The sequence below is a fragment of the Meleagris gallopavo genome, chromosome 25 (assembly GCF_905368555.1).
Source record: "Meleagris gallopavo chromosome 25, MGAL_WU_HG_1.1, whole genome shotgun sequence".
Classification (NCBI taxonomy): domain Eukaryota; kingdom Metazoa; phylum Chordata; class Aves; order Galliformes; family Phasianidae; genus Meleagris; species Meleagris gallopavo.
In genome coordinates this window covers 3,704,618-3,732,140 of record NC_139428.1, presented here as the reverse complement: position 1 = coordinate 3,732,140, position 27,523 = coordinate 3,704,618, and the positions used below count along the sequence as shown (strand labels likewise).

At 51.8% G+C, this 27,523-nt stretch overlaps 1 protein-coding gene across 5 annotated transcripts; it reads right to left on the bottom strand.

The window, feature by feature from the left end:
- Positions 1 to 1,037: 1,037 nt before the first annotated feature.
- Positions 1,038 to 27,016, bottom strand: RSPO1 (R-spondin 1). Of its 5 annotated transcripts, none has more exons than XM_085208775.1 (8): positions 26,737 to 27,016; positions 15,450 to 15,525; positions 15,204 to 15,315; positions 7,814 to 8,182; positions 5,995 to 6,186; positions 4,939 to 5,088; positions 4,410 to 4,598; positions 1,038 to 3,819 (listed from the first exon to the last, which is right to left on the bottom strand). In XM_085208775.1, exons 4-8 carry the CDS (start codon positions 7,905 to 7,907, stop codon positions 3,662 to 3,664), a joined length of 783 nt encoding a protein of 260 aa, XP_085064901.1. In that variant the 5' UTR covers positions 7,908 to 8,182; positions 15,204 to 15,315; positions 15,450 to 15,525; positions 26,737 to 27,016; the 3' UTR covers positions 1,038 to 3,661. The 5 variants fall into 5 exon arrangements, with proteins under 5 accessions (XP_085064901.1, XP_010721657.1, XP_010721658.1 ...); XM_010723355.3 differs by lacking the exon at positions 26,737 to 27,016 and adding exons at positions 14,665 to 14,837; positions 15,651 to 15,745 and having other exon boundaries at positions 15,204 to 15,525; XM_010723356.3 differs by lacking the exon at positions 26,737 to 27,016 and adding an exon at positions 15,651 to 15,745.
- Between the last annotated feature and the right edge of the window lie 507 nt (positions 27,017 to 27,523).

Below are 27,523 nucleotides of genomic sequence, written 5' to 3'. Positions count from 1 at the left end.
CTGATTGTCTCTTTTTTTTTTTTTCACTTAGAAAGATGCTACTGCTCTTCTAAAATTCTGGCAAGCAGCTCCATCTGTGCCACGGTTTGGCATTCAGTTGGGTATGATATATTATTATCCTTATAAATGCCAGCGAAGTGATTTATTTGTGGTGACTGATTATACAGAGATGGTATTTCTGTAATTTACTTAGAGTTTTTTTTTTTTCTTAATGTTATCCCTAACATCTCACCCTATGAAAACTATTGACATAATAAAACGTGCGAGTAAATATGTGTAAAATATTTCTTCTAATGTTTTCAGACAGCGTTTCAACATCCTACTATATTTCCTTTCATCAAAGCTAAGATTTCTTCTGAGTGAGAAACGGTTTTAACATAAACACGAACTAAGAAGTGTATACACTGCCTCCACCTCCACAGGAGTGGAAAAGTAGTAAATCGTTGTTTGAGGAGTAGGTGTGCATACATGTAACTTGACTGTAGCTGATGAAAAATCCTGCTTTATACAGAGAGGATAAGACTGTAATACAGCCAACCTGTGTTAGGTGCAATTTGTCTGCCACAGCTCCTAAATCTTGGCTAACAAGATGGAAATGAAACAATTCCAAAAGTGTGACTGCAAGCTGTTAATGCACTGCCCCTACTCTTCATTCCCTGTTGTTCAGGGAGAATGATCCCAAAGCTCAGTAAACTGCCTAGCAACTCTCCTGCAGTTTTTGAGTAGGTCCGTCCAATGGTTCAAGAGCATGAATGAAGATCTTTACTATGCAAAGGCATTTCTGAAAAAGGAGCAGTCTGTCTGTCTGTACACCTAGCAGCTATTTCTCCAGTACTACAAGTGTCTAAGTGTGGAACATGGATATATGTGGAATCCAGAGCAACACTTCTGTGCCGTGACCCATAGGGGTACATTTGGCTCCTGGATGGAGGTGGGTGGGCAGATTACTTCAGGAGAGACCTTCTCACTCCTGATTTCTAGCTAATTTCAATCATTAGGGATTTGACCCCAGTTGGGGTGAATAAAGCAAACAGAGCTTGTTCAGCAAACCCATTTATTTATTAATGTGTTTAAAGAAGCGTTTTACAGTGATGCCACGGAGAGAACACCACAACAGGTATTATTTGGTGGACTGAAAGAGAGCAGTCGTGTGGGTGTGAGTCGAGATGACATCAACCTAAGGCAATCTCTGGTTTGGACTGTTGAACTCAGCGTGCAAACCACGTTGGTCAAAGGCAAAATGTTTCTAAGTTCTTCAATGAACCAGCTCTCTGAGAGTGGGAAAAAGCACTATTTTTAAGCTGATTAAAAAATAAAAAACAAGAAATTTGACTTTTCTTTTTCATATTTTCCTTCTAAGTTTTCTAAATTTCATCTTCAACCATCCATAGTGAAAAATCCTGATTTTCCTAATACACGTTTTAAACTTTCCTTTGCCTTTCTCCCTCTTTCCTCCCATTTTGCTATGAAAAAAAGAAAAAGGAAGAAAAAAGGGAAAAGGGTGCAACAGAAAGAAGTTCTTCAGTTTTTCTAAGAAACTCTAAAAATTTCTACAAGATATGCTGTGTTGATTTATTATATGCAGTTGAGTTTTGAAATATTTGTGCAAGTATTGCCATGAGTTACTGTAGGGAATGCAGTTAGTTAACAGAGCCTTAGTGTCTAAAACCTTACTAATGCACTCTCTCTTCTCTTTAATCCTTGTTGAGAACTGGATTGAGATACTGAAGCAGGAGGGAAGGAAGAGGAGTTCCTGAATTAGCAAGCTGAGGTTTGTGAAAAGGTTACTGACTATTGCTGCTGAAAAGCGGAAGGGAAAAATGAGTTTGCTTACATGCAGTGCCAGGTTGCAAACAAAATACTTATTTCACAGGCTAGCTGAGGCTAGAGAGCAAAATGAGATCTGATCTTTCAGCTGGGAGGCCTTCGGGAATCGTCTGAACAAGATCCATAAACAACTGAAAGGATGACTTTAAGAACCTCTCTCTCTCCGCTTGGTATGCTGCTCGTTTATCATTGTGCTGAAATGGAATCCCCTTTAAAAGATATAACGGCTCCTTGTTTACTTAAACACAAAGTGGATGATGGGCTGAAAGGTTTTGCTGCCAGTGGAGCAGTCATGGAGAGCTTGGTACAGCCCTGGAGCTGGAACAACTATGCAGCTCCCACGTTCTGAGCTAAGCCAAAACACCGGGACCTGGTGGGGAGGCATCCACCTCCACACGAGGCCGAGGTGGTGCAAAACAAGGGCAGCAGGACTTGGCTTTGTCAGGTTTAGCTCTGGAGTGAGTTTTTCCCATCCCCTTTCCCTTCCTGGGGAGCCAGGAGCTCTGGCACATCGCTGGGGACCGTGGCACCTCCCTGGCTCCATCCCTTGGAACAAAAGGAATTTTGCTGAACTCTAGAGGAATTAAGGGTCAATATTTATATTGAGGAAGCATGTTTTAAAATATAAGGGAAATGGAGCAATGTGCCATGTGACATGTCAAGGCAAGGCTCCCCATGCAGAGAAGGGAAGTGAGAAGCGTGCGCCCACTGCAGCCTCGCCAGGTCCACACCGAGCACCATCCTCCTGGTTCCTCTGCCTGCTGCCAATTCTTGCAGAGCAGAAGTGTTTGTGCTGAGTCCAGGATCTTCCCATTGGTGGCATGGAGACCGGTGGTTCCTATCAAACTTAAACACTTGCTTTGCAGAGCCTGAGCTGTGCCTTCCCCCTCCCACCTTCATTCCCTCCTGCTGTGCGTTTGGGCGGTGGCGGGACAAATGGACAAGTCTGTCCCTGGCCAGGAGCAGAGCCTGGGAGCTGTGACAACGAACAAAATCACAGCATTTTGCAGCCTGCAGCTTGCTATTAGCCCTCATTGTCTCAAGCCAGGTCCTTGAATGGCGATTTCCTCAGGGAGCAGTGCAATCCTGTGTGGGCAACAGACTGAGCTCTGGCTGCAGCGCAGCCGGCAGCATTAAGTGGGATTTTCTTAAAGCTTTTGTCAGTTTCCCTTCCACAAGTGAGTCTCTGTCCTGTGGGACACCAGCCTCCATAGGGGCCAAGGCATGAACCACACACTCAGGAAGCCAGTTGTCATCTTGGTTGGTTTTTCATTTGTTTGTTTGTTTGTTGTTTTTTTTTTTTCCTCTTTTTTTTTTTTTTTTTTTGTTTGGTTTGGTTTTGTTTTGCTTTTAATTCAGAATAACTCTTTGAAGCAGATTCAGGGCAGATACCACTGACCTCTTACCACAAACGTTTAACATGTATTATTCTCAATGATAAAGTCATACAGCTTAAAACACAAAATAAAGGGTTGGGGGGTAGAGAAAGAGGACACTGCCTTTGTGTGAATCCAGTTCCCCAGTTTGGAAGAGCAGAAATCCAGTCCCCGTGGCTGGCTGGGCACGAGGCAAGTGTCCCGAGGCCCCATGTCCCCATCCTTGGTTCATCCTCACCTCTGGTCCCGCAATGTCCCACTGCCCCAGTGGATGCCATCCGTGGTGCTGGGGGTACCGCCTCCTTAAGTGTTGTGGATGTGGCTTCTGTCGAGTCTAGTCTAGGAGTATAGGTCTGTCTTTCTGACGTGTAATGTTGTGTAGCAGTGCTCTGGTTCAATAAAGCTTTCATATACATAGCAGCAATGAAGTCTTGCCATCAGGTGACATAAAGGGGCAGCTATTGGGCAGGGCTGGCGGATGTGGTGGGGGCTACAGCCCCTCTCTGTTTGCTCTTCCTTTTCTTGGTGCCAGACTTTGCATCTTTGGTGTCTTTCCGATTTCTGTTCCCATTTGTATTATCTTGCTTTCCTTGCTCATCCTTTTTCTTCCTTTTCCCTGCAACAAAGCAAAGGGCAGCAAAGGAGGATCAGGCCTGGATCTGTCTTTGCAGTTTCCAGCAGGACTCCTGATGCATGCATTTCCCCGCTGCTGCCTGAGGCCTTTTGCTGTCACACTGCTGCCTGCATTGCTCGCAGCCAGGTGGGGCTCAACCCTTCCTGCTCTTACTCACTGCTCAGAACCGGTTCCCCTCCAAGCAGCCAACCCAGCCACAATCCTGTGCACCCCATAAGAGGATGACCAAGCCACCATTCATCCTATTGACACTGCATTTCCAGGGAAAAGCACAGACCTCAGCACTCCCATGAAGGAGATGACAACTCCCATTGCTGCAGCACACAGAGATTGCTCAGCTGCCTCGTTTGCTAAAGTACCCTCATCCTGCAGGGCAGGCAGCAAGCCATAGGGCCAAGGGGCTGCCCAGATGCTCCATCCCATTGGGGTCCCTCCGGGAGCTCTGCTCCCCAACACAAATCACCCGTGCCATACAGAGATGGTGGGATGTCCATTTACAGTGCTGATCTGTTAGGCTGAACACTGACACATAAAGAGGTGCTGGGGAAAATTAGGCAATGCTCCACGCTCACCTTCGGGGCATTGGCTCTTCTGCACAGTGCATCTGCGCACCTCCGTGGTGGCGGGGCACAGGGACACGTCCCCAGAGGGAGCCTGCAGGATCCGCCGCGTTCGGTCCTCGTTCCCCTTCTTGAAGCCACACAGCTTTCTCTTCTTGGAGCAGGGCCCCCAGGGCCCCCACTCACTCATTTCACATTGTGCTGCCAGATAACAAGACAGGTATCTCTCATTTCTCTCTGCTGCACCTCTGGGAGCCCTTCCACCACTCTCCCAATGGAGCCAGAGCAGTGTATGCATTTCCCCAGCAGTTCCCAGGTTTTCTGGCACCCCCTTTCCTACCACACCATGAGCTCTGAACACTCCAAAAGCAATTTGCATGAATATTGCAGTGCCCATCCATGCTCTGCCCAGCCAAGGGCTGGGTACAAGGCTGCCTGAAGCATTTCCCATTAGGCACCAACACAGCATCCCTGAGGGGTTGGTTTGATCACCTAAACCAATGTGTAGCAATAGATGCATTGAAAGCTCATTGTTGCTTACCAGGACTGCTGCACTCCATGGTGCCGTTGGCAGCAGAGTAGCCTTCAGGGCATGTGACGTAACATCTCCCTTTGTGCAAATACAAACCTTCCTTACATTTTGTGCAAAAGTTTCGGCTGAAGCAGGACTCACAGTTCTCGATTTTGCATTCTGGAGGAAAAAAAAAAAACCCACAAAGTCGTCATGAAGCCTGACGTGAACACAACTGCTGGCAGCCCTGGTGAGCAGAGCAGCACACAGGAGCTGTGATTCACACTGTGTGTGTGTGCCCGGGCTGAGGCTGCAGCCATGCAAGGGGTTGAGTGGACAAGGAGCAGGTGTGGGCAGAGGCATAACTGAGCACCAAAGGCTCACGGAGCTCCAGACAGTTCCCCACAGTTTGTTCCTGGCTCCAGTGAGAGTCTCTGTGTGCCCTGCCAGCCCTGCTCATGCAGACTGCTCGGATGCTGGTTTCCTCTGAGCTGCTCCCTGCTGCAGGACAGAGCCACTATGCTGCAGCAGCTGCCAGGTGGACGTCAGGCAGGGTGGAAAAGCTTTGGGCTCGTGTTCAGCTCGAGCATCAGTCTGCCAAAGTGGGAAAGTGCAAAGAATAAAGCCTGGTGTCAGCTGCTCCAGCTGCAGCTCCAGCATGTGCAGCAAAGAAAGCGAGCTGGATGGAAACCTGGCTGTGAGGTGGTGTGCATAGAACTGCCAGGGAAGTGATTGCATTTTTCCACACCAAGCTTCTTTCTGGTGCTCTGGCTGAATGAGGCAGAGCTGGGCTGAGGATCCCGTTCAGGGAGATGGTTTGTTATTCAAATGGGCAGAGAGAAGAGCAGGTACTTGTGCCAGCACTGCTCCTCCTGCTCCCTCCCAAAGAGGAGGGGTGTCAGCATCCCTCTCTTCCAGGATCCCACGTCACTGCACCCGCGTGGGGCAGAGTGCACTGTGGTAGAGCAGTGCAGCCCTGCACACTCTTCTGGTGACATACTTTGCTTTCATGGATGATCCATTCACTGCTACCCCTGCCCACAGCATGGACAGGGACCTGTGGAGGATCTCAGAGCCGATACTCACTGATGCACTTGTTCATGTCTGTATTGCGAAGGCCGAAGTATCCCAGTGGACAGGATGGGAGGCAGATCCCAATTTGCCGGATATCATTCCTCTCCAGAAGGATGAAGAGCTTGGGGGAACATCTCAGGCACCCGTTGAACTCAGAGCACAGGTCGCAGCCCCTGGCACAGCCCTGGCTCAGCTCAGTGCTAACTGCAAGAGCAGGAGAGAGGCAGTGGTGAGATGGGCATCGCTGCTGTGCAAGAGCCTCTTTGGAGGGCAGCCAGCAGCTTCCTGGAGACAAATCCCCTTCTGAGGAAAGCTGCCATAAATATTTGATGCAAAGTATGAGTTCACGTCCTGACACAATTGCTGCCCAGAGAGAACAAATCAAACCCAGCTCAATAATTCATCAACCTTGTCCCTCTGCATGGCTTTGCCTGGGGGATGCCTTGGTCACCCTGCTCTGCCTGCAGCTCCAGCACCACCAGGACCAGGGCTCAAAAGCAGCCACAAGCTGCAAGCAGCATTCAAGCAGGACATCACCATACCAGAGGCCAGACATCAGTACCACCCCAGGCACCTTTGGGACAAGCAAGGGACAGAGCCACACAGAGCCAGAGGGAAACCATCTTCATAGAAGCCTGCCTCGTATTCCTTGCCAGGCTGAGTCCCAGCTGTGTCTCACCATGACCCCTCTGACGCTCACTCTATCTGGCAGTGCAGGAGATTTCTCTGCCCCCAAAATAGAGATGTGTTCTCAGCTCCTAAGTTTAGTCCAAGAAAAATTCTCAATCCCCTGTCTTGAGAGTTTTCTGCTTTTAATTATCATATAAAATGCTGCTTGTTTTGAAACCCATAGCATTCTTTGCAGGCTAGAATGCAGGTTCTTTTTATTAGTTTATTATGCAAGCAGTGTCCTTGTTTATAGAAAGACTGTGTATGTTAAAATGTATTCTTTTAAATGCTGTGTTTACTACACTTCAAAAGCAGGAGTGGAGCACCAGAGCGTTCCCATACTAAGTGGTCAGGCTAAGTGGTAGGAGGGCTTTCCTTTCCCTCCTGCAGACCCAGGGTCCTGCACGCTCCCTGCTGCCTGTCCTTACCCTATAACTGGTCCCAGCTCACCTGCAGGGTGCAGAGGCAGCTGCAGCCTCAGAAGAGGAAGCAGAAAGTAGAGGCACCCCTCGCCTGGGGTCCTGCAGTGCCCCGATCCCAGGAGGCTGCTCCATGGCTGGGCTGTGACCTCCATGCTGTGTCTGGGGCTGCAGGCCCATGGGGGTCTGGCCCTATCCCTCCCCATGGAGCTGAGGTCTGCCTCTGTGGCAAATGTATGAGCCGAGACTCGCTAGGAGCCATGCTTAATAACATTAGCCATGACATCCAGCTTTCCCTGTTCTCACGGAGCTCCAGCAGTCAGTTTTAACATAAAATCATTTTTATATAATTCAATTTAAATCAGTTTTAATGTAAACCAGTTCTAAAACGAGCTTGCATAAAGGAGGAGAAATCCATGGGGCTGCTCTTGTGCCTTAGGAGCCAGTCGAGTCCCTGCGTGGGGCTGCCCAAACCCTGCCCTGGTAATTAAAACCCGCACTTCCCATGCACCTCGGGTTGCAGCTGGGGACAACCAGGGGAAAAGGGACTGCAGTGGGCAGCAGCCTGGGACAAAGTGAGGACCCAGACCTCACCAGGCTGTCCACATATCAGCACATATTCCTGTTCTAATCAGGCAAACATTCCCATTCTGCACAGGCAAACAGTCACTATTTGCATGGACAAGCATTCCCAGTCTGCATAGCATCAGGAGAAGGAGAGAAGAGAAATGTTTCATACATACTTCGCCTTTGCCTCTTGCCCTTCACCACTTTGCTGCCGCCTGTTAGATCCATCGAGCTTAGAAAAACCACCACCACAAACAGTCCAAGCTGCATAGTAACTCTCCAGCGCCGCAGCCCTGTAGCGCAGGGTGATCGGAGTCCGTGGCCACTAAAACCTCCTGGGCTGGCTCAGAGCTGAGAGTCTGTGTGCGACGCCTGGTGCAGGACCATATCCACCAGCTACCACTGCAGCAGCAGAGACCTTAGGTAGCAGGTAACATGGTTCTACCTTCATCCCCATATGGAGCGCAGGAGCTCGGGTCCAGTCCCATCGGGGGGTTGGGCAGTCAGCGTTAGCTGCTCGGAGTTTCCACGTGCAGGTGCAGGAACTGGAAAGAAAGAAGAGAAGGGATTCACTCCACTGGATGACAAATACTGGTCTCCATCGCTCTCACACCAAGTGGATTGGGTTGGCATTGCAGTGAGTCACGGAGCAGAACTGGGGGAGCAGTGCATGGGGGGAATCCCTCTCCAAGCCCACCTGCAAGTCATTGCTTGGCATAATAACAGCACATGGCTTTCCCAGGGAAATGCCTGATGTGGTCATGCCATCTGCTGATGCTGCACATGGTTGTAGCTCTAACATGTTTATTGTAGTGCCAGTGCTCTTCAGCAGATGGTTGCTGCGGGCTGCCAGGAGCACAGGATGTTTCCCATCGGGTGGGCACCTCTGGGAACTGGGAGTACAGTTGGACGTGGAGTGACCCTGAAGAGCTTGGGGACTTGTCCCCGAGTTTGGGGATGGGCCAGAGTTGTCCTGGACCTGCTGAAATGTTGCAGTTCTGCTCTTAGAGTGATTGCAAACTCCTGAGCTTCCCTTGGAGCAGCACTGACACAGCTGTATGCTCTGGATCAGCCAACAAACATGCTCAGAGCAATGAGATGTGCAATTCCAGGAGGACAGGTGACATGTTCCTCTGCTTAAAATCTGGGAGAAGAAAGAAAAGCCCAATGCAGAGGGCTGTGGGATGCTGAGCTGTTGCTGTTGCAGTGATGCCAGACCCAACCCATGGTGTGCAGGGATGCTTGCAGTTCTGCTGCAGGAGCAGCTCTGTGCTCTGCTCTGGGGAAAGGCCACGAGGGTGGCTTTGTGTGCACTGGGAGTGGAGGAAGTGTGACTTCCAGGCTGAACAGAAAGCCCTGACCCAGCACAACGGGGCTGTGCTCCTCTCTACCCAGCTGGCAAACCACAGCCCCACCAACTGCTGCCATTGTGTGGGAATAAAGGTGACAACATTCACTCTGTGAGGTCAGTAGAATTAGAAAATGGTTTTAATCCCCTTATAATAATTGTGCAATCACCAGTGCCCCGAATGGGCAGTGGTGATGGGGCTGGAACAATGCCCGGCTGCAGCTTGCAGCATTGGGAAGGGGTGCAGGACCCGATGCTCAGCCATGCTGAGGGGTCACCCTCCATCCCACAGCACACATGGACCCCATGGCTGGAGAAACCATGAGAGCCATCCAGCTGGAAGCAAAACCTGTGCCCAGAAGGATGCTTCCTGCACCCCAGCATCAACACTGAAAGCCCACGAGCAATCACACAAATGATAGAAAAGCTCTTCAATGCCTCTCACAGCAGCAGTAGAAGGGAAGCTGCTGGAGGAAGCGGCCCTTGCAGCAGTGCAGCTTGGTGCTGAGATGAGTGGGAGTTTTGGGGCAGTGCTGATTCCAGCACACCAACACTGCTGGGAGGGCAGCACAGGGCACTGCTGGCATCCGCCTGCCCGACAGCTTTGAACTTTTCACTGTATTTGTCCTGCAGATCCCCTGAGAGCTGCTGGGGTAAGAGCACAGCGCTGCCCATGTGCTTGTTGTTACAGCCCACGGCATCATCCAGGGGATTTTCAAATAAATAATTAAGCGCTTGTGTAAACACCAACTTGTTCTGCACTTCCCAGCCTGTTTGCTGCAAGCTGCTTTATAAACACTGTCAAGTGCTTAAGCTGGGCTGTTTGGGAGTGTTTACCGGAGAAGAGATCTGTGCAGAGATCGCACCGTTGAGCTGCTGCAGCCCCTCTATGTGCAGCATTCATGGGTATGTGAGTGGGACAGCTTGCACAGAGCGGTGAGCCAGCGTGGATCCTTTGGGGAGCACAGCATGGCACAGCATGGCATGGCATAGCACAGCCCAACGTGGCATGGCACAGCGTGGCATGGCATGGCACAACACGACACACATGGCACAGCATGGCACAGCACAGCATGGAGCACGGCGTGGCACAGGATGGAACAGAATAGCACAGAATGGCATGGCATGGCAAGGTACAGAATGGTACAGCATGGCATGTTGTAGAACAGCATAGCATGGCACGGTGTGGCACAGCACAGCACACCAGGAGGAGCCCAGGGATGCTCACCAGCATGAGCAGTGCTGTGCCAGTGCAGCAGCACAAAACAAACTCTTCCCAAATTAGTGCTGAAAGCTGCACCAGCAGAGCACTGCCACCACTGCTCCGACTGCACTGCTGCTATTCCCTGCAGTGAGGGTGACGCGTGTCCCAGGAAGTACACGCTGAACCAGCTCTGTGTCCTTTGCTGTTTACACAACAGTCACAGTACAGACAAACCTCTCCCGGTGCGGGGACAGCAGCAGGGATGCTCTCAGGGAGCAAACACTGCCCCGTGTGCCAAGAGCCAGCATGAGGCTGTGCCTCAGCTGCACAAGCGCAGGGGCAGGGAGTGCCATGGGAAACCCAGAGCTCTGAACATGAGTATTTTCTCCTCCTCATCTCCTTCCAGTTGTGCACTTTCCACGTTCATCCTCCTCAGCAAACTCCATGTGCCCATGGTGTGCCCAGTGGGAGAGGAGCTGAGATCCCAGCACTTCCCACCCTCAGGACACAAATTATGATTCTTTACACTATTGTAGCCATCAGTCAAGCTCAGGTTGCTGCAAACAATTCCCAGTCTAAACATTAGCAGGATTTATGCCATTATCCCATCGACAGGAAGAATTTAGGGTAACCCGAATTACTCTGAATTCATTTATGGAGAGACCTGGCCCCTGCATCTGTGATGACAGTAAGCCTTGTTTGCAATTCAATCAGGATAAATTGGTCCTTGGGAGATCCGATACAAACCAGAGAATGTAAACCATCCAGATAATTTACCATTAGTCCTCCTACACACAAGGTGAGAAAGACCAACATTATATCCCAGGATATTCGAGACCTAATCCGCAATAACTAAATTGCTGATGTATTGCCTCTCGCTGGATGTATCAGGCTATCAGTAATGTAAACGGACTCTCCAAAGGTTTACTGAAGTGGGAAGAGAAGGACCAGATGTTGGTTGAGGGCTGGAGTCAGGACAGCAGCCGGGAGCTGCCCGTGGGATGCTGGACAAAGGAATTTGAGTTTCCACATCTTTGAGGTGGGCAGATAATTTGGATTTCACCTTGGCAGCCTCTTTGAGGGGCGTAGAGATACCAGGAGACCAGATTGCATCCATTTATTCTGCCTTCCCGATGATGCTGTTCCCAATTTCTGCTGTAGCAGGGCTAGATCCCACCAGGTGGGACATCACCAGCTGGAAAGCAGGCATCTTTTAAACAAGCAGAAGCCCACACATCTGTTTATCTCACCACATGCCTTACCCTCCCTTGGCAAAAGCCACACTGAGGTATCTGAATCTCATGGGCTGAGGTGGGGATGGGGCCTGGCTGCAGCCCTTGGGGGTCAGAATTCAGTACACCACACAGGCACAGGGACCAAGGTTCCATCCAGCACCTGCAGAACTCATTGCATCAGAGCTGAGCACAGGCAGGAGCAGGACAGAGGGCTGAGCACCAGAGAGCAGCTCAGCATCAACTCCCTGCACCAGGACTCTGCAAATGCAGAACTGCACCATGCAGAAGGCAGGGGCAATGGGTGAGGGTTGCAAGATGCAATAGCAGCAGCAACATCAAACGCTCCACCCATCTCAGAGCTTCTGAACAGCTCTCTCCCATCACCAGTGAGGGCCTGAAGTGCAGAACTGGCACTGCAAAGACCATTTTTACCAAGAGCACATCATGCTCATTGGTGGGAACTCTCTTGCTGTCTTTCCAAGGGCAGTTTTCTCTGCAGCAAGGCAGAGAACAGCAACATGCTGCACGAGAAGTGCTTTTGGAGCATCCCTTGCATGCACGGCTTGGGCATTGTGCTCAGCCCGCGAGCGGCCCTGCGCAGTGCATGTAGAGCCACTTTGTTCTGCCTAATCCCTGAAGCAATAAAAGAAGGCTGCATTAAGTCAAATTTCCGAACCAGAAGGTCTTCATTTGATATTATATCCGAGTGCCAAGTTCTGCAAAATCCCTAACCCATAAACTCCACTGAAAAAATAAAATAATAAAAAACAATCTGGCAGCGGCGTTCTCCACAGCATTGTTGAGGTCTGACTCCTTCCACCAGCTTCTGCACTGCATTCCCCCGTATCTCAGAGCCGTGCTGTGACCCCACGAGTGAGGAACATGGAGAGCAGTTTCCTGCCTGCGGGTGCCCCTCTTCCAGGTGCTACCACATATCCCCAGGACCCGCTCTGCTCTGCTCTGCTTGGGCACCTTGCACAGTGCCCAGCACAGCAGCAGCTGTGAGTACAACAGCAATTACTGGTGCCACAGCCTTCACTCCGGGATTGCTTGTGCTCAGCATTGTAAAACACCAGGAAATGTTTTGCTGGGGGATTTCCACTGCCCTTCCCATTAGCGCAGGCAGACGCGGTGGGCTGTAGGCTGTGCCATGTGGCTGCTCACCCTCCAGAGCAGCTGGCAATGCATTGAGGCCATCCCAACGTCATTGCAGAGCTGGAGCCTGCCTGGGGGCTTAGATGGGGTCACCGAAAAACCCAGTGTGGTTGATTTAACTTCACAACAGAAATCCAACCTCCCCCAGGTGACAAGCAGGGACATGGTGCACTACAACAGGAGCAACCAAAGCAAAATTCAGAGCAGGAGTTGCAAAGCAGACCGTTTCAGACCATAACAGGCCAGGTGGGTTCTGAAAACCAGAGATTTCCACCAAAAGAGCTCCTCAACAAACAGCCCCGGGAGCTGCATTGCTGCACAGCGGGGAGCTGAGTTACACTGTCAGCGTGGCCAAGCGAGGGCTGACAGCGATGTCATACAATTGACTCTAAATATATGTTTTTTAAAAGCTAACTTCCAGGGCTTACAGGAGCCCAATGAGTCACAAGCTACTGTGTAAGCAGCTTCTCCAGGAGAAGGCAGAGAGCAAACCCAAGGCAAAGGCATGGAGCAGCACCAAGGGCTTTCTGCTCAGCCATAGGCAGTGGAAGCATCACTAGGCTCCCTGCAAGGACCTCCCCACGCTGCCTCTCCTACTGACATGGCACCACCTGGGAAACCTCAGCCTCACACGTTACAGGAGCAGAACAAAAAACACAGCTGGGAGAAAACAGTCAGCAGCCTCAGCATGGGGCATTGCTGCTGTGCTGGCAGGAGGCAGCAAGCAAGGCAGCCCCAGCTTTCTGCTACTGCTGCAAATGCATTTGAGCTCTGTGTCTGAGGGGCTCACAGCATCTCATGCCCTGAGGCAGTGGGACCAGCACTGAGCTCCACAGGGCCTGGCATAGCACAGGGGTGGTTTGCAGTGAAGACTTTCTGCAGTCACAGGGGGTCATCCCCATGGACAGGTCATTGCGGGCATGGCTGCAGAGTTGCCTCTAGCAGGGGCTGCAGGCAACATGGGCACCTCTATGCTATGGGAAAGTGACAGGTGACCCTGCTCTCCCACTTCTCTGCTGTCTCCCCGTGGCATGCTGTATATTATATCCCCTCTACCTTTTGCTTTATCAGCAGCCCCATAGCTCAGGCACAAAAGTGCTGGTTCAGCTCAGGTCCAGCTCAGGTGAGGGGAACACGGAGTTTGTTCTGTGCCCTGCAGCCACCTGTGCATGCTGCATTATTTGGGGTGTGTTGGTGGGGTGGCAGCCCCATCTCTGCAGAGCACTGCTCGCTCCCTGCTGCGTCCCTCAGGGTGGTGCTGCTGCTCTCACAGTGGGGCTGGGTGCACATCCAGCTGCAGGGAGCCTCGTCCCCAAGGGGGCTTCCAGGCATGGCTCAGTGCCTGCATCCCACACAGCCATCACGTCCTGGCCCTGGGTGGGCAGGTGGAGGTGAGCTGGCAGGGAGGAGCACGGGGTCACAGGTGGTCTTCAGGCAAAATAATTCAAGCTGGATAGTGCTGCAGGAAGAAGTTTTGCAGCAAATATTGGGTCCTCGTGGGTCTCAGCAAAAGCCTGGCCACCAAACAACACTGTTGAACACCGCCTCAAGATCCCAGATCTTCAACTTGCATGGTTATCTGCACCAATGCCCAGCGACCTGTGCACAGGAGATCAAAGGCTCCATCCTGCCACACTGTGCAACATTGCTTCCACCAGCACTGCCCTACTGTAGTGCCTTTTTCTGTAAAGCATTCCTTTAAGCCCAAACCTGAACAACTCCTTGCCCATCTCAAGGGGAACACACGTCTGAGCCTATAGAAACCATAGAAGCCCAAAGATAAAAACATCCCAGTGTCAGCAACACACCATTCCCTTGCTCCATAGGCGTGCAGGACCACAAGGACGGGTCAGACCTGGCCATGACCTGGCTTGGTGCTGGGGACACCCAAGAATGGAGCCGTGTCCCTTCCTGCCCATGGGACAGAGCCTAACCCGTGGCTTACCCACCAGCACCCAGACACAGCAGCACTTCCCGTGCACAGCGGCACGGGGTGTTAACGCTGATGTCCAATTATTCTCATGATCGCTGTTAACCATTTTCTTACCAATCCCCCACCCCAAAACCCAAGGAGCACACACTTACCCCGCACTGCTCGGCTGCCTGCTGCGTCCCCATGGGTCCCGTCCTCTGGAGCAGGCAGTTTTGCATGCAGCAGGACAGTATCGAGGCAGTAATTACTTAATGGGTCAGTTCCCTCATTGCACGGGCACGCTCCTCTCCACCAGCCACTGGGACAGCAGCAGCACACCGAGCAGCTGTGGGACCACAAAGCCAGCCCTGAACCCGGCACCAGCAGCACACAGAGCTGCACATCCAACAGCACACCGAGCTGCACACCAAGCAGCACACCGAGCTGCACGGCTCGCCCCTCCGTTGGGGCGCTTTGCAGCGGCACGGGGCAGAGCAGCAGCCCGGCTCCTTTGCGCAGCCCCTCTCACCTTGGGGGTGGGGGATCCCGACAGATCGGGCTGTGATTTCTCACAGCTTTCATTGTCTGAACTCATTATCCGCGTTGCACAAGGCAAACCCGCAAGTCGGATGCTGACAAGGCTCGCGTTCCTCATTAGCAGCCCACATTGCAAAAGCTTCATCTAAACAAACATGCATTCTGAAACCCTTACCTCTGACTTGTCACTCCCTCATCACTGCTGCAAAGGCTCTACTGGTTTTAAACCACTACCAGACCAACTACAAAAATCCTCAGTTCCTCCAGCGAAAGTTACTTGCGCGTTTCTGTCAAAAAAAATACAAAATACTTTCATGGCGAGTTCATGGAGCAGGCTGGTGCTCTTGGGTCTGGGGGCTCTGTTCACGTGTCTGTAAGCAGGTTCCTAACAGCATCCCAGGCTTTGCGCAGAGAAACAAACCCTTCTGTGATGTGCAGGATTTCAGCTCGTAAAGATCGCCCAGGCTAGTTCATACTCCATCAGCCCACGCTGCTCCCTGTGTATGCAAAGCAGAAAGTATGTGATCATATCAGAGCAATTTGCACATTAATAAATCCAGGTCTCAATGCCGTAGACTCCATCCCCATCCACCGGCTAGGGTTTTTTTATTATTATTATTACCAGAGTATCCAGCTTTGTAAAGGCATCTAGTGCAAACTCCTGCATGAGGGAATTCCACCCCACTAGTACCACCTCCTAAGACAATATCCAGCCAAAATATTGTGACTGTTGCAAAACCCGGACTGGAGCTCCACAAAGGACCTTCCAGCATTGCATCCAGAGCCAACGGGGTCTCAGTAAATTACTGCAGAGTGACACAACATCTCGTTTTCTTTGTAGTCTTTTTTATTTATGACAGTTAATTCCGAGTTATTACTAACATTTCAGTGGTAACTGGCATATGAAGTCATCAGCTGTCACAACTGCATCTGTTAATAAACATGTCAGATATTAAAAGCAGCTTATTATGCTCCGGAGGGGGGGGAGGCACCGAGCTGATGAGCTTTACAGCCTGGTTATTTTTCCATCCCTGTAGCTGTGCAACAGGAGGAAACGCTCACACGTGGGAAAGCACCATCCTCGCCATGGGACCGTGCTGCTCCTTGCCCCGAGCCCTGTCCCCTCTCCTCCTCGCTGTGTCCCTGCTCTCTTTCATGTCCCTAACACAGGAGTGACATGGGACCAACTGCTCTGCATGGGGCATGTGTGCAGGGGAAGGGTGGCACATCCCCAGTGTCCCCAGGAGCCACCATAACCGGTGGGCTGGTCAGGATGCAGCTGGGCAGCACCCAGCACCCTCCCTGCCTGCACCCTGCCGTGCCTGCTGCAAAGGAGGACCAGGAGAGGATGGGCAGCAGTTGTCCCCAGTGTCAGCAACTCTCACCCTCGCTTCTGGGGGGCAGACATGGTGCCAACCACCCTGGGTTCATCCCCCAGCTCTGCTCCATTGCCATCTAGAGCCAGAAATCGGGGTCTCTAGCCCACTCCCAGCCATGGGTAGCTTCAGGGGGACACTCAGGTGTTATACATGGGATAGCAATGGCCATGCCAATGTCTCCTTTCCCATTCAACTCCACCATCCTCAGCACATGAGGAAGCAGCATGTCTTCTTCCTGCCTGGCTCCATGGCCCTGCCTAAGGCTTTCCTCATCATAATGCCTCTGCCTGTCTCTGTCCGGAGGTAATTTGCATGTTGCGGTCTTTTAGGGGTGATGTCAGCAGTGACACCATCCAAACTTTCTGTGGGTAGGTTAGTTGGAATCACCCAGCGAAGCAGTTCCTCACAGCCCAAACGTGTGACTGCAGTGAGCAGCAGCCCGTGGAGCTGAAGAAGGCATTGCACCAAATGCTTCATCTTTGCTTTCCCCCTTCTGGCCACCATTCCTCCTCCTGCCATCACTTCTGTGCTACAGTATTGATCTGAGCCAGGAGACAGCAGATGATCCCCAGAAACCACTCTTAGTGGCTGGATGAGAGATGGATGTGACGCTTGCTCTAATTGCAGCGCTGTTAATGAGGTCGAGAAGCAAAGTCTCTCCTGGGTTGGGATGAGGCGGGCAGGAGGATCCCTTAGCAGGCATTCCCTGCTCCTGCAGCCACCACTGCCCCAATGGCAGCTGTGGCCGTGTGGCTCCAGACGGCCCCGATCCCCCGGGAAATGGGTCAGCATCCCTCCCATCTGAGCACATGGCCGCCTTCATTGTAGGTGTGAGATCCGCTGGAGCGTATGCCATCGTCCTTCTGTAATGAGTAAAATTCTGTCTTTGCCTCCAGATTATCACAGGGACGCTACAGGAGAGCAGGCTGTGCCATGCAGGGTGTCTAAAACGGCAGAAGTCTCGAAGAAACGAGGAGCTGTGCTGTCTTCACTTCATCACTGGGATCTGCGTCCCTCAGGTGGGAAAACAAAGATAGGAAACAGCCCAAAACACACAATGAGGAAAATTCAGCATATGCTGAACTGGAAGTTTGATTTGTCCTGAATTTTCTTTGGCACTTTGTTCAGTATCCCTGCTTTCCTACTCATAACCAGCACCTTCTGAGCTCACTGCTGTCCCACAGGAGCATTACTGAATGTGGTTTGAGCACTGCACAGATGCAAAGTGGGCAGTGCCATTGGCCTCCGTATCAAAGAGCTGTTCTACTTCCGAATGGAGATTTCTGCTCTCTATCCTAGAAGTCTTGAAGTGATACCCAACGTTGCTGAGACAAAATCCCATAATGGAACCTAAGAGCGAGCAGCCTGATGGATAGAAACTCTGCACATTATGCTCATGTGGGATAACCAAACCTTTCCCTTCCCAGCCTCTCTCAGACCAGCTGACAGCCATAGATCGAGTTTCAGTGCGGAGCAAATGTTTATAACTGAGCAATAAACCCCTGAAGACAGAGCTTTATGGACAAATCCGGCGGTGGGAATGGGGCTACTGGGCACACCGGTAATTAGCGAGCAGTGCCGTGTCTGACTGAAGGCAGGAGAGGGGCTTGCCAGCTACCTGGTGTTAGGAGGTATCATTGCAGAGGATGGTAAATCACACTAAATCCTGCCTTAACACCCTGCACAATAAATCCAGCACCGAGTCCCACATTTCTCCCCCTTCTGACAGGCAGCTAATTTACCGCTTTGTTTTTCTTTCGCTAATGGCTGTTGAGGCTGATCCTAAATTAATCCTGAACAAGCTGTTTCTCTCTTATACAAAAGAACATGAAATTCCACATTTTCACGGGGTAAAAAAGCCAAGCTGCTCCCGATTGGAAGCAGAGCTGCTGTCTCGGAGGTTCCCATCTCAGCAGGTGCTGCGGCAGCAGCAGCACAGGGGCTTCAGGAGGTCCCACTCCTCTTGCTCAGCCACCCCAGGGCTTCATTCCCAGCACCACCTCTTCTTGCTTACAAGCAGCCCAATGCAATCACGGAGAGGATCATCAGATTTACTCCTCCAACAGCAAAAGCATCAGCCTCAGCAGGGCACCACGCTGCTACCTTTAGGAGCATTGGACGGATTGATGGCCAGTTTGCCACCTTACTAATATTTGCTTTCATTATTAACGTGACACAAAAAGCCTCTGCTCTGAATCCTGAGGACCTGGTTTTCCCATCCAAACCCATAGATGGGAAAGGCATGGGAAACCTCACTGAGTGCCAGGTGCTCCTTTGTTTGGGGCTTCCCTGGGATCCTCCCCTGGAAGCACTGATGCCTTTCTGCACTTGAACTCAGCAAGTTTTGTTGTGTTAGGTAGCAAAGTGAGCTGCAGGTCTAATGCTCAGCCACCAGAGCCCCCCAGCCTAGGTGATGCTGCCTGGCTGGTCTCCAGCCATCCCCTTGCAGAGCTTCTTGTCTCACTCCTCACAAAGCAGCGCTGCTCCCACTCCGAAGAGGAGACTCCTCCAGTTTGTGCAGAGAAAACAGCAGCTCCCACAGTCCCAAGCTCACAGCTGGGACACCCGGCTTCCCTTCCCATTAAAACGCTGCTCTTATCCTGACCGAGCTCCCCCAGCCACATCTCCTGCCCTACACCCCCTGTATCCCCAGCTGCTAGGTGACAACACCCCCGAGCAGAGTCCCCACCCCTCCTGGGGGACACCCAGGTTGGCACCATCTCTGCACCTTCTCACTGTGCATGGCACATCCCCACCCTGCAGCTCCAGTGCTGAGCACCACAGCTTGGGGCAGACCGTGCTCTGCTCCGCCTGACATTAACCCTGTCTGCAGATACCAGTGCCTACAAGTCCTCAGCTGGCACACAGGATGCATTACTCATGCCCCATGCCTCATCAGCCTTTTGATAATATCTCAGCATAAGCAGAAAGCAGAGAAGACGCTCACAGAGGCACCAGGAGGAAAGAGAGAACTTGCTGAAATCAACTCTGAAGTGCTGCAGCTCCAGACCTTCCCTGCTCTGCTTCTCCGCACCCTTCTTTGACAAAAAGGTTTGCTTTGCAGAAGGCTTATCTAGCGCAGGATGATTGATAGCCTGGGCAATTGTTTTTAATAATATCTGAACACCTGCAGTCCTCAGTTCCCGGTAATACAGTTATCCCAAGTGCCTAACTTATTGCATAAACAACTGCTCTGGTTGCAAAGACAACTATCAAGTTCCCAACGCAGCCGCACTTGGGGGTCACGCACAGGGGCACGCAGGATCATTCCTCCCACACGGCCATGGGGAGCTGCTCTGCTCTGGGATCGCTGCAACGTGCTGCTTTTCTCCGTGGTACAACACCACGGGCTCCTTGCTCACCAGGCATGAGTGGGCAGGTGGTGACTGCATGTGCCAGCAGCACACGTGCATGCGACCAGCAAGCAGTCCTGCTCTGCAGCATCTCCTCTCTGCCTGGCATCACGTGCATGCTGGGAAATGCTCCTTTTCTCGCTCGCTTCGAAGGGCCTTTTCCCCTGTTGTTTGAGGAATGCTGTTTGAATTAGCTCCACGGATTGCAAACAGACCCCGTTGTTTTCTTTTCCCGATGCAGGGAGGCTTCTGTTCTCTTTGGCCTGCTGGATTAACCAGGGGGCCTCACACGCTGACCCCTCTGCAGCTCAGGGAAGCTAATTTAATCCCAATATTGTTACAGATCACAGCAGGACAGATCTCGCAGATTCCTTGAGGCAAAGCAGCTCTCTGGCAGGGACAGGAGCGTTCTGTTTGTGGAGGCAGGAACCTCTGCAGTTTTTTTCTGTAAAATTTCCTCTACAAAACACAGGAGGCCAGGGAGCAGGCAGCAGCAGGGGGGGTTTGCAGGGGCAGCTTTGGGCAGACAGTGGTCATGCAGGGAGCTGCTCCTCCTGCATTGCACAGCATCCACAGAGCTGCTCCCCCTGCGTCCTGCAGCATCCCTTGGGAGGGTGGGGGCCATAAGCAAAGGTGATGCAGCCGAGCATCAACTCGCTATTTCTTTTCCTTGATATTTTTCCCCATGGCACGTGCACAAGCCCAAGAACTATCCTATGGATCATCCACTCTGCTGCCCCATGTGCTGCCCCATGCGTTACCCCTGCATCACCCCATGCATTGCCCTCTGCTGACTCTGAGTTTATCACTCTTCTCCAGCTCAGCTCGTTCTGCAAATGGGACATAGCTGGGAGATCCTTCTCCCCACTGCCCTTTCTGCCCTGCAGTGTGCAGGTGCTCGGTGCTGCAGGCTCTGGGCAGACTGATCGTTTCCACCCAAAGTGGTTTGCTTCAGGAAAAGGCATCTTTGTAACAGGACAATCATCTAAACCTCACTTGTGCTTTAGTGTGTGCCTTCACTCCTCTTCTTTCCCTTTGCACAACGTTTCAGCTCTTCTTTGTGTTGATCTTGCCAATCTATGATGCTCCAGGATTAAAGGCGAATTATTTAACAAACCCACAGGAACCCTAATCTTCATACGTCAGTGTATTTCCAAAGTGCATCACCTGGGATGAAGCACAGGCTGTTCCGTGGGGAGCACTGCCCCTGGATCTTCCAGCCCTGCTATGGGATGGGCTGTGCAGGGCAGCCCTGCCTCTCTCAGCATCATTTGAGGGGTTTTGATATTTGGGAAAAGTAAATTGCTTTGAGACACTATTAAAGTCAAGCTAAAATGATGACAGCCACAGGGCTGGAACTTGCAGCACATCCCATAGCTCTGCCCAGAGCTGGAATGGGGAGAAGATCAGGCAGGAGGACACAAAACACAGTGCTTTGAGTTGAAGGCTGCTCTGTGAGCAGCTTCTCCCTCCCTGGGTTCCTGGGGCACCCAAAGAGCCACCAGAGCCCATCCTTCTCTCAGCCACCAGCGGCTCTGGGGAACATTCCTGCTGGCTGACATTTCCCAGGGCAGTGAGGGAAGAGGAAAAAAAGGCACTTTTCCCAATATTAATTCTTGCAACATAAAAAACAAGCAAACAAACAAAAAAACCCTACCACTCCCCAAAATAACCGCAATAGCTGTAAAGCCTGACACGGCCAGGGGGAGAACGGCTACAGCTTGGCTGGAAAACAGCACTGCCACCCCCTCCAAGCGGTCATATCCCAGATGTGAGACATCATGTGTGACAAAACCCAGAGGAAGGACACGCAGGAGGCTTGTAATTGCTGCAGACTCCCATCTCAGCATGGGGACACGGGTGGGTGACCTCGGGAGTCCCCAGCACCAGTGATGGCTGCAGATGTGGCCCTGTCCTCATGTACCCATGTGCAGCAGGAGCCTGGGGAGGAAGGCACGAGGAAAGGAGGGAGGAAGGCACGAGGCAGTGAGGAATATCACTCTATGGAAATCAGGGTGAATAAGTAATTTGTAACCGTATCACAAAAGCTGTCAGTGTGCGCTTGCTCTCTGAGACATTTGCAGTACATCTGTAATGATTTTAATCATAATTAAAGATGCTATCCTGTGAGCACGCGGAAGCAGCACGGCTCGGGCTGTGCATACGGCCTTAATTCTGCTGCACTGCGGCTTTGGAGAGATTTCCAGCAGAGCCATCAGCTTTGCTGGTGCAGAGGGGATGTGCATTGTGTTTTAAACTATATAATTAATTGAGTGCCATGCTCTGTAAGGAGTGAATTCTGTCCAGGGATTTGGGTAATTCTATAAACATGGAGAAGGAGCAACGCCCAGCGCTGGGCAGGGAGGGGATGGCAGTGTTGGGACCGGGTGCTGCAGAAAGCTGGGGAGAGGGAAAGGCTGAGAGGGGGAGAATGATGGGGGGAGGAGATGTGAAAGTGGAGGGCAGGGTGCAGGGTGCAGCCAGTGCTGCCTTGCAGCCCCGGTCCAGACCCATTACTTCATGCTGCACATGCACTCCACTTCGAGCTCCGTGTCTGCACGGAAGGAGTCTGTCCATAGTTTAAATATCTTCAATATGACAGTGCGGAGAAGAGAATGGACTGTTCAGGGCTCAAAAAAGGATGGCAGAGCAGAAAACAATGGTCTGAGGCAAAGGAAAGAATGCTTCAGGAGCCCTCAGCCAGAGCCGCGCAGGGCGGCGGAGCAGATGTAGCGACGTCTGCTGCAGGGCTCAGCGGCTGGAGACAGTCAGTGCAAGTTCAGATGAGCCATTCTCTGGGAAAATGCAGTGATGCCTCCAGGGAACGGCTGAGCGTCTCTTCTCATCTGCATGAAATATGTCCCAGAGCTCAGCCACCACCCTCCCTGCAGGGACACCCATTCAGGGCAGCCCCGCACCCTGCAATGCTCTGAGGGCACTGAGCCACGAGGTTCAGAAAAGGTGGGTTGTAACAAAAAATCACTGAAATAACCAAGGGGTCTGCAGTAAAGCTGTGCCAAATATGGGTGTGTGGAGGCTTTGGGCAATGGGTAGCTCCGCTCCTCCTGGACAAAGGTTTGCAGTGGGTGTTTGCCCACTTCCCTGCATGGGAAGGTTTTGGTGATGGGGAGAGATGCGGCAGGCACACAGCACAGAAGGCAGTCACTCCCAAAGGGACAAAGGCACAGGGCCATCGCAGAGCCCTGGACATGTCCTGCTTCCATTCCATGTGTGGAAGAGCAGCCACAGCCTGGGACAGGCAGAAGAGAAGGTCGGAGCCCCACCAGCAGTTAAAGTTAATCAGAAATGAGTATCTGTTTCCTTACTGTGCCCTTTCCAGTCTCCTCCAGTACTTCCAGGTGCGTGCAGAGGGATCAGTGCATGAGCAACTCATTGCTGCAGGCAGGAGGTCCCATGGCCAGCAAACAGGAGAGAAGCTGCTTCCTGGAGCTGCCCTTCCGTTTACCAGGAGGGGGGAGAAACAATGCAGTACTTGCAGTGTCAGCAACAGAGCTACCATAGACCTGACAGCCCCTCGTGCAGCCTTTGCCCTGGAAGCTTCGGGGTTTCATTTCCAATTAAGTTTTTCATATGGTAACATTCAGAACTTTGATGCTACTTTTGCCTAAGAGAGAACATACTTTCACTGTTGTGCCCAGCCCAGGAATGACTTCTCCACTATTAAAATGTAATTTAATTTATCTCCATGGATTTTGTGATGACTGGGATTTGTCTAAGGAGACCTTTAAAGGAGAACTTTTGCATTATTAAATGTATGTGCAAGGAAGCTGAGTTCTGGCATTCTCTGATAACCAAATTTCTTTTCTAGCCTCCACTATATCCATCATGATAAAAGCCCCTGCCAAAGCCCTAACTCAAGCCATGCTTCAGGCATATTGTGAAACGCATCGGGGGGAGAAGGAAAGAAACCCACAAGATGCTCCAGTGCGGTATTTTTTTTAATCAAAGTTTCAAGGATATTGATGGTTTACCTCATAAGGTAAACATTTGTAGCCCAGTTGCTTTTCCCAGGGCTAAACCAGAAACAAGTGGCTCTCAGAAACTGCAACGAATTTGCTCTGACAGACTCCAGTCTGCTTCAAAATGAGTTTTCTTAAAATTCTCAGCCTTCCTTCCACACATGGGGCAGCAACGGGAGGGCTTCCTGGGGGCTGCAGGGTGGCTGTGTTTTTGAGGGATGAGCCCATTCCACCTGCACAGCACAGTGCTCGTCCCCGATGTCACTGTCCCCCTGCTCCCTGGCACCCCTAGGCTCACCCAAAAGGTGACAGAGGAGCAGCTTTTGTGCTGTCACTTGGGGTGACACAAGTCCCCTCTGCCCAGTGCAGGCACTGTGTCCTGCAGCCTCCCCAGCAGCACTGCTCCTGCAGCCCTCCTGTGCTGGTTAACCCCATACTGAGCTGCAGTGGCACTATCTGGAATAAGGGAGCAGGAGAGGGGTGGGGGCTGTGGGTGCCAGTGCCTGTTTGGGCAGCCTGTGGGATCCTGCTGCTCTGCCTCCTGCATGCTGCACGCACAGCCCGGGTGCAGCACGACTCTCAGGGCTGCATTTGTTGTGCACAGACAGCTGGCTGCAGGTGTCACCCTGACAGCCATCCTCCTTGGCAGAGCTGGCATCGGTGCACACCAGCTCCAGTTCCATGATCACTACATGCTAGAAGGTGGGAAGGATCCTGCGGCTGATGTCTGCCAGCACACACCTATATGCCAAGAAAACCTCAGCAGCCTGAGCTCCAGGTCCTCTCTGCTCTCCCAAACCTCCCTCGAGAGTCACCATGTGTGTGTCCCTATTCCTAACTCTCCCCAGCGCTCACCCAGCCACAGCTCAGCAAACCCACATCCCACGGTAGGGAACAGCACAAGTGATCTTCAGTTCAAGACTCACTGTGCTACCGTGCTCACTATTAAAAGCTCCACACAGAGCATGAGATTTCCTGCACACAGAGAGGAAGGTATCTGTTTTTAGAGCCTAATTTTATTGCTTCATGGACCAGAGCCATGGCAAACCGTGCTGTGAAAAGTGCTCTTTTCCCTAAGAGTGTCTCCAGGGCATAACAACAGCTCTGGAGCTGGGGCAGAGCCAAGATACTTTCACCACCAAAGCTGGCATCGCCCCGGGACTGTGTGCATGGCACAGCACCATGCTGGCAGCACCTGGCATGGGAGGACGACGTGCCTGTGCAGCCCTGGCCTCCGACCGCACAGAGCTGCTGCTCTGCCTTGTGTATAAGTCAAAACCTGCACACCGCTTGTTACAGAGATGCTCGCTATTTTAACAGGCTGAAGTGGGAGAAGGGAAAGAGCTGCCAGCTCCCAGCTGGACTCTGCTGTGGGAGCTAATGGAGGATTAGCCCAGTAGCGTGTCTTTACAAATCGTTGGTTCCCAGAGTACACAAAGCAGAGCTCTGAGCGCCTCAGCGCAGAGGCAGAGACAATTATTTTGGGAAAACGACTGTGTTTTCCAGCAGGGCGTGCACAGATGGGACCCTGAGCACAGTCCTCCCGCTGCTGCTGCCAGCTGAGCCCCACTGTCCCCACACTTGTGCATCCCAAAGCAGAGCGGGTTTGCAGAGCAGGGCTGCTCCAGATACCTGCTGGCATGACCTGGCGCAAGGAAACCTATCCAGGAGAGGGGAGGCTGATAGGGATGGCTGCTCTGCTCAGCACAGCCTCTCTTCAAGGCAACTCACAGGCTTGGGATGGGCTGCAGAGTACCCATAGAGGCCCCAGTGTGCACTGACCAAGGACACAACGCAACTCTTCAGCCCTCCCAGTGCAGCATTGCACCCTTCTCCAGACAAGGAGGGAAATCCAGGGCTGCCCCCACTGCATGGGCTCATGCTGGTGCTGCCCATCCCCACGCCCTGAGCTGACTGCTGTCACCACATCCCACTGCCACCGCATCCCACTGCTACCATGTCCCCCTGCCACCGCATCCCACTACCACTACATCCTGCTGCCACCACATCCCACTGTCACCACATCCCATTGCCACATCCCACTGCCACCGTATCCCTCTGTCAGTCCCACGCTGGACGTTTCAGCACACAACAGAGCTGCAGTACCAAATGCCAACCCATCCCGCTCCCCACACCCGCAATTGCCCATTGACACAGGGACGTGTTGGATGCCCTCCCCATGCCCTTCCATCAGCTGTCCCCCCTTACCAACCCTACACTGAGTGCACAATCGCTGCTGGGAGATGAACATGTATTGGGCTGCAGAGGGCACAGGGTGAGGAGTGTTGCCCACAGGGCCAGGGCTGCCCCTATACTGAGCTGGAAGCACTCACTACTTATTTCACAGCAACTTCCGACATTTCAGAAATTGTTTTCACTCTGGCTTGGAATGAAGACAAATATTTCAGAAATTTCCTGGATAACATAAAGTTTAAAATATCCTCCGAACTAAAATAGAACGGATAGGCTATCTCAGCACTTGTGTTATGTCACATTGTGCCAGCTCATGGTACGCTGCGTAGGATCACGGATGGCGTACCGATATAAACAAAAACACAAAGAATGCCAATGAAGAGAAGAGAAACAAAATGCCGAAATGAGAAATTCTCTAAAATGATTTTTTTGTTGTTGTTTTTCTTCTGCCTTGTGCAAATTAATTCTCCGAGGGGAAGCACTGGGATTTTCTCAAAGAGCACGATCTGGTTTGGAGGAGGAGGAGGAGGAGGAGGAGGAGGAGGACCGCCCCAGAGCGCTCCCAGCAGCACAGCGTGGAGCGGGGCTGCCTGCAGGCTACCCCTGGTGCCCTTCCTGCCCCCTCCTCCCTCCAGCTCTTATCTTGTTTATGGAAAGCCAAAGTGAGCCCCGCTCCGCGCTGTCGGACGGCGGAGATAAAGCCAAGATGGATCAGCCCAGCGCAGAGGTTCACCGCGGAGAGCAGCAGTGCAGAGCGAATGGGGCACCCCGTGCCCATGCAGAGGGGCCGGGTGGGATCTTACCTGGAGTTGGCTCCTGCTGTCCCCGCACATCTCCCACCCAGATGGCTGCTCAGTGCCGGCACCGCTGTCCCTCACTGGGGCTTTGCAGCAGGCTGACCGCCGGGCGCCCGCTGGCACCCATCCCCTGTCCCGTGCCTCTCCAGAAAGGCTCTGCTGGGAAGCAGCGCCGAACCTCATGTCTCCAGCGCTGTATCCACCCCTTCCCACCCTCTTGGGGTTCAGTCCTGCCAGTTCCACTTGTGGGCTGTCCTCACCACTTTGGGCCTTTCTACCGCTCCCCTTCTTGTGGCTCTGGATGTCACCACAGACACGCTTTTATGAGAGTGGGCTTGTGCAAGGCTTGTATAAAGTGTTCTCAGAAATACGAGGTCCTGTCATTTGTAAAACTAATAAAAACGTCCAATAATTTTTACAAGGGGAAAAATGAGTCATTGGATGGCACATTTCTCATTACTGGCATTTTACAATTAAAATGAGTATCTATTGAATCAATCCAAAGTTCTTATTGTTAGCAGACACTAATAACTTCCTGAGCTATTGAAGATACTTTTTTTTTTTTCTGAAGAAACATGACCCCTGACCATTGCATTTCTCGTCGAGAGTGGTATCCAGCTGAGACCAGCTCTGCTCAGCTCCTGCTGGAGTGGTTTCAAACACATCCTGATGAGACTGGTGGCTATAACTGGGTGGGAAATTGTTTTTGAGCCCTCAAAAATGTTCAAGATTTCAAAATTTTTCCCGTTCCACATGGGGATGAATCCAGAATTGTTCAGCTTTTTTTTTTTTT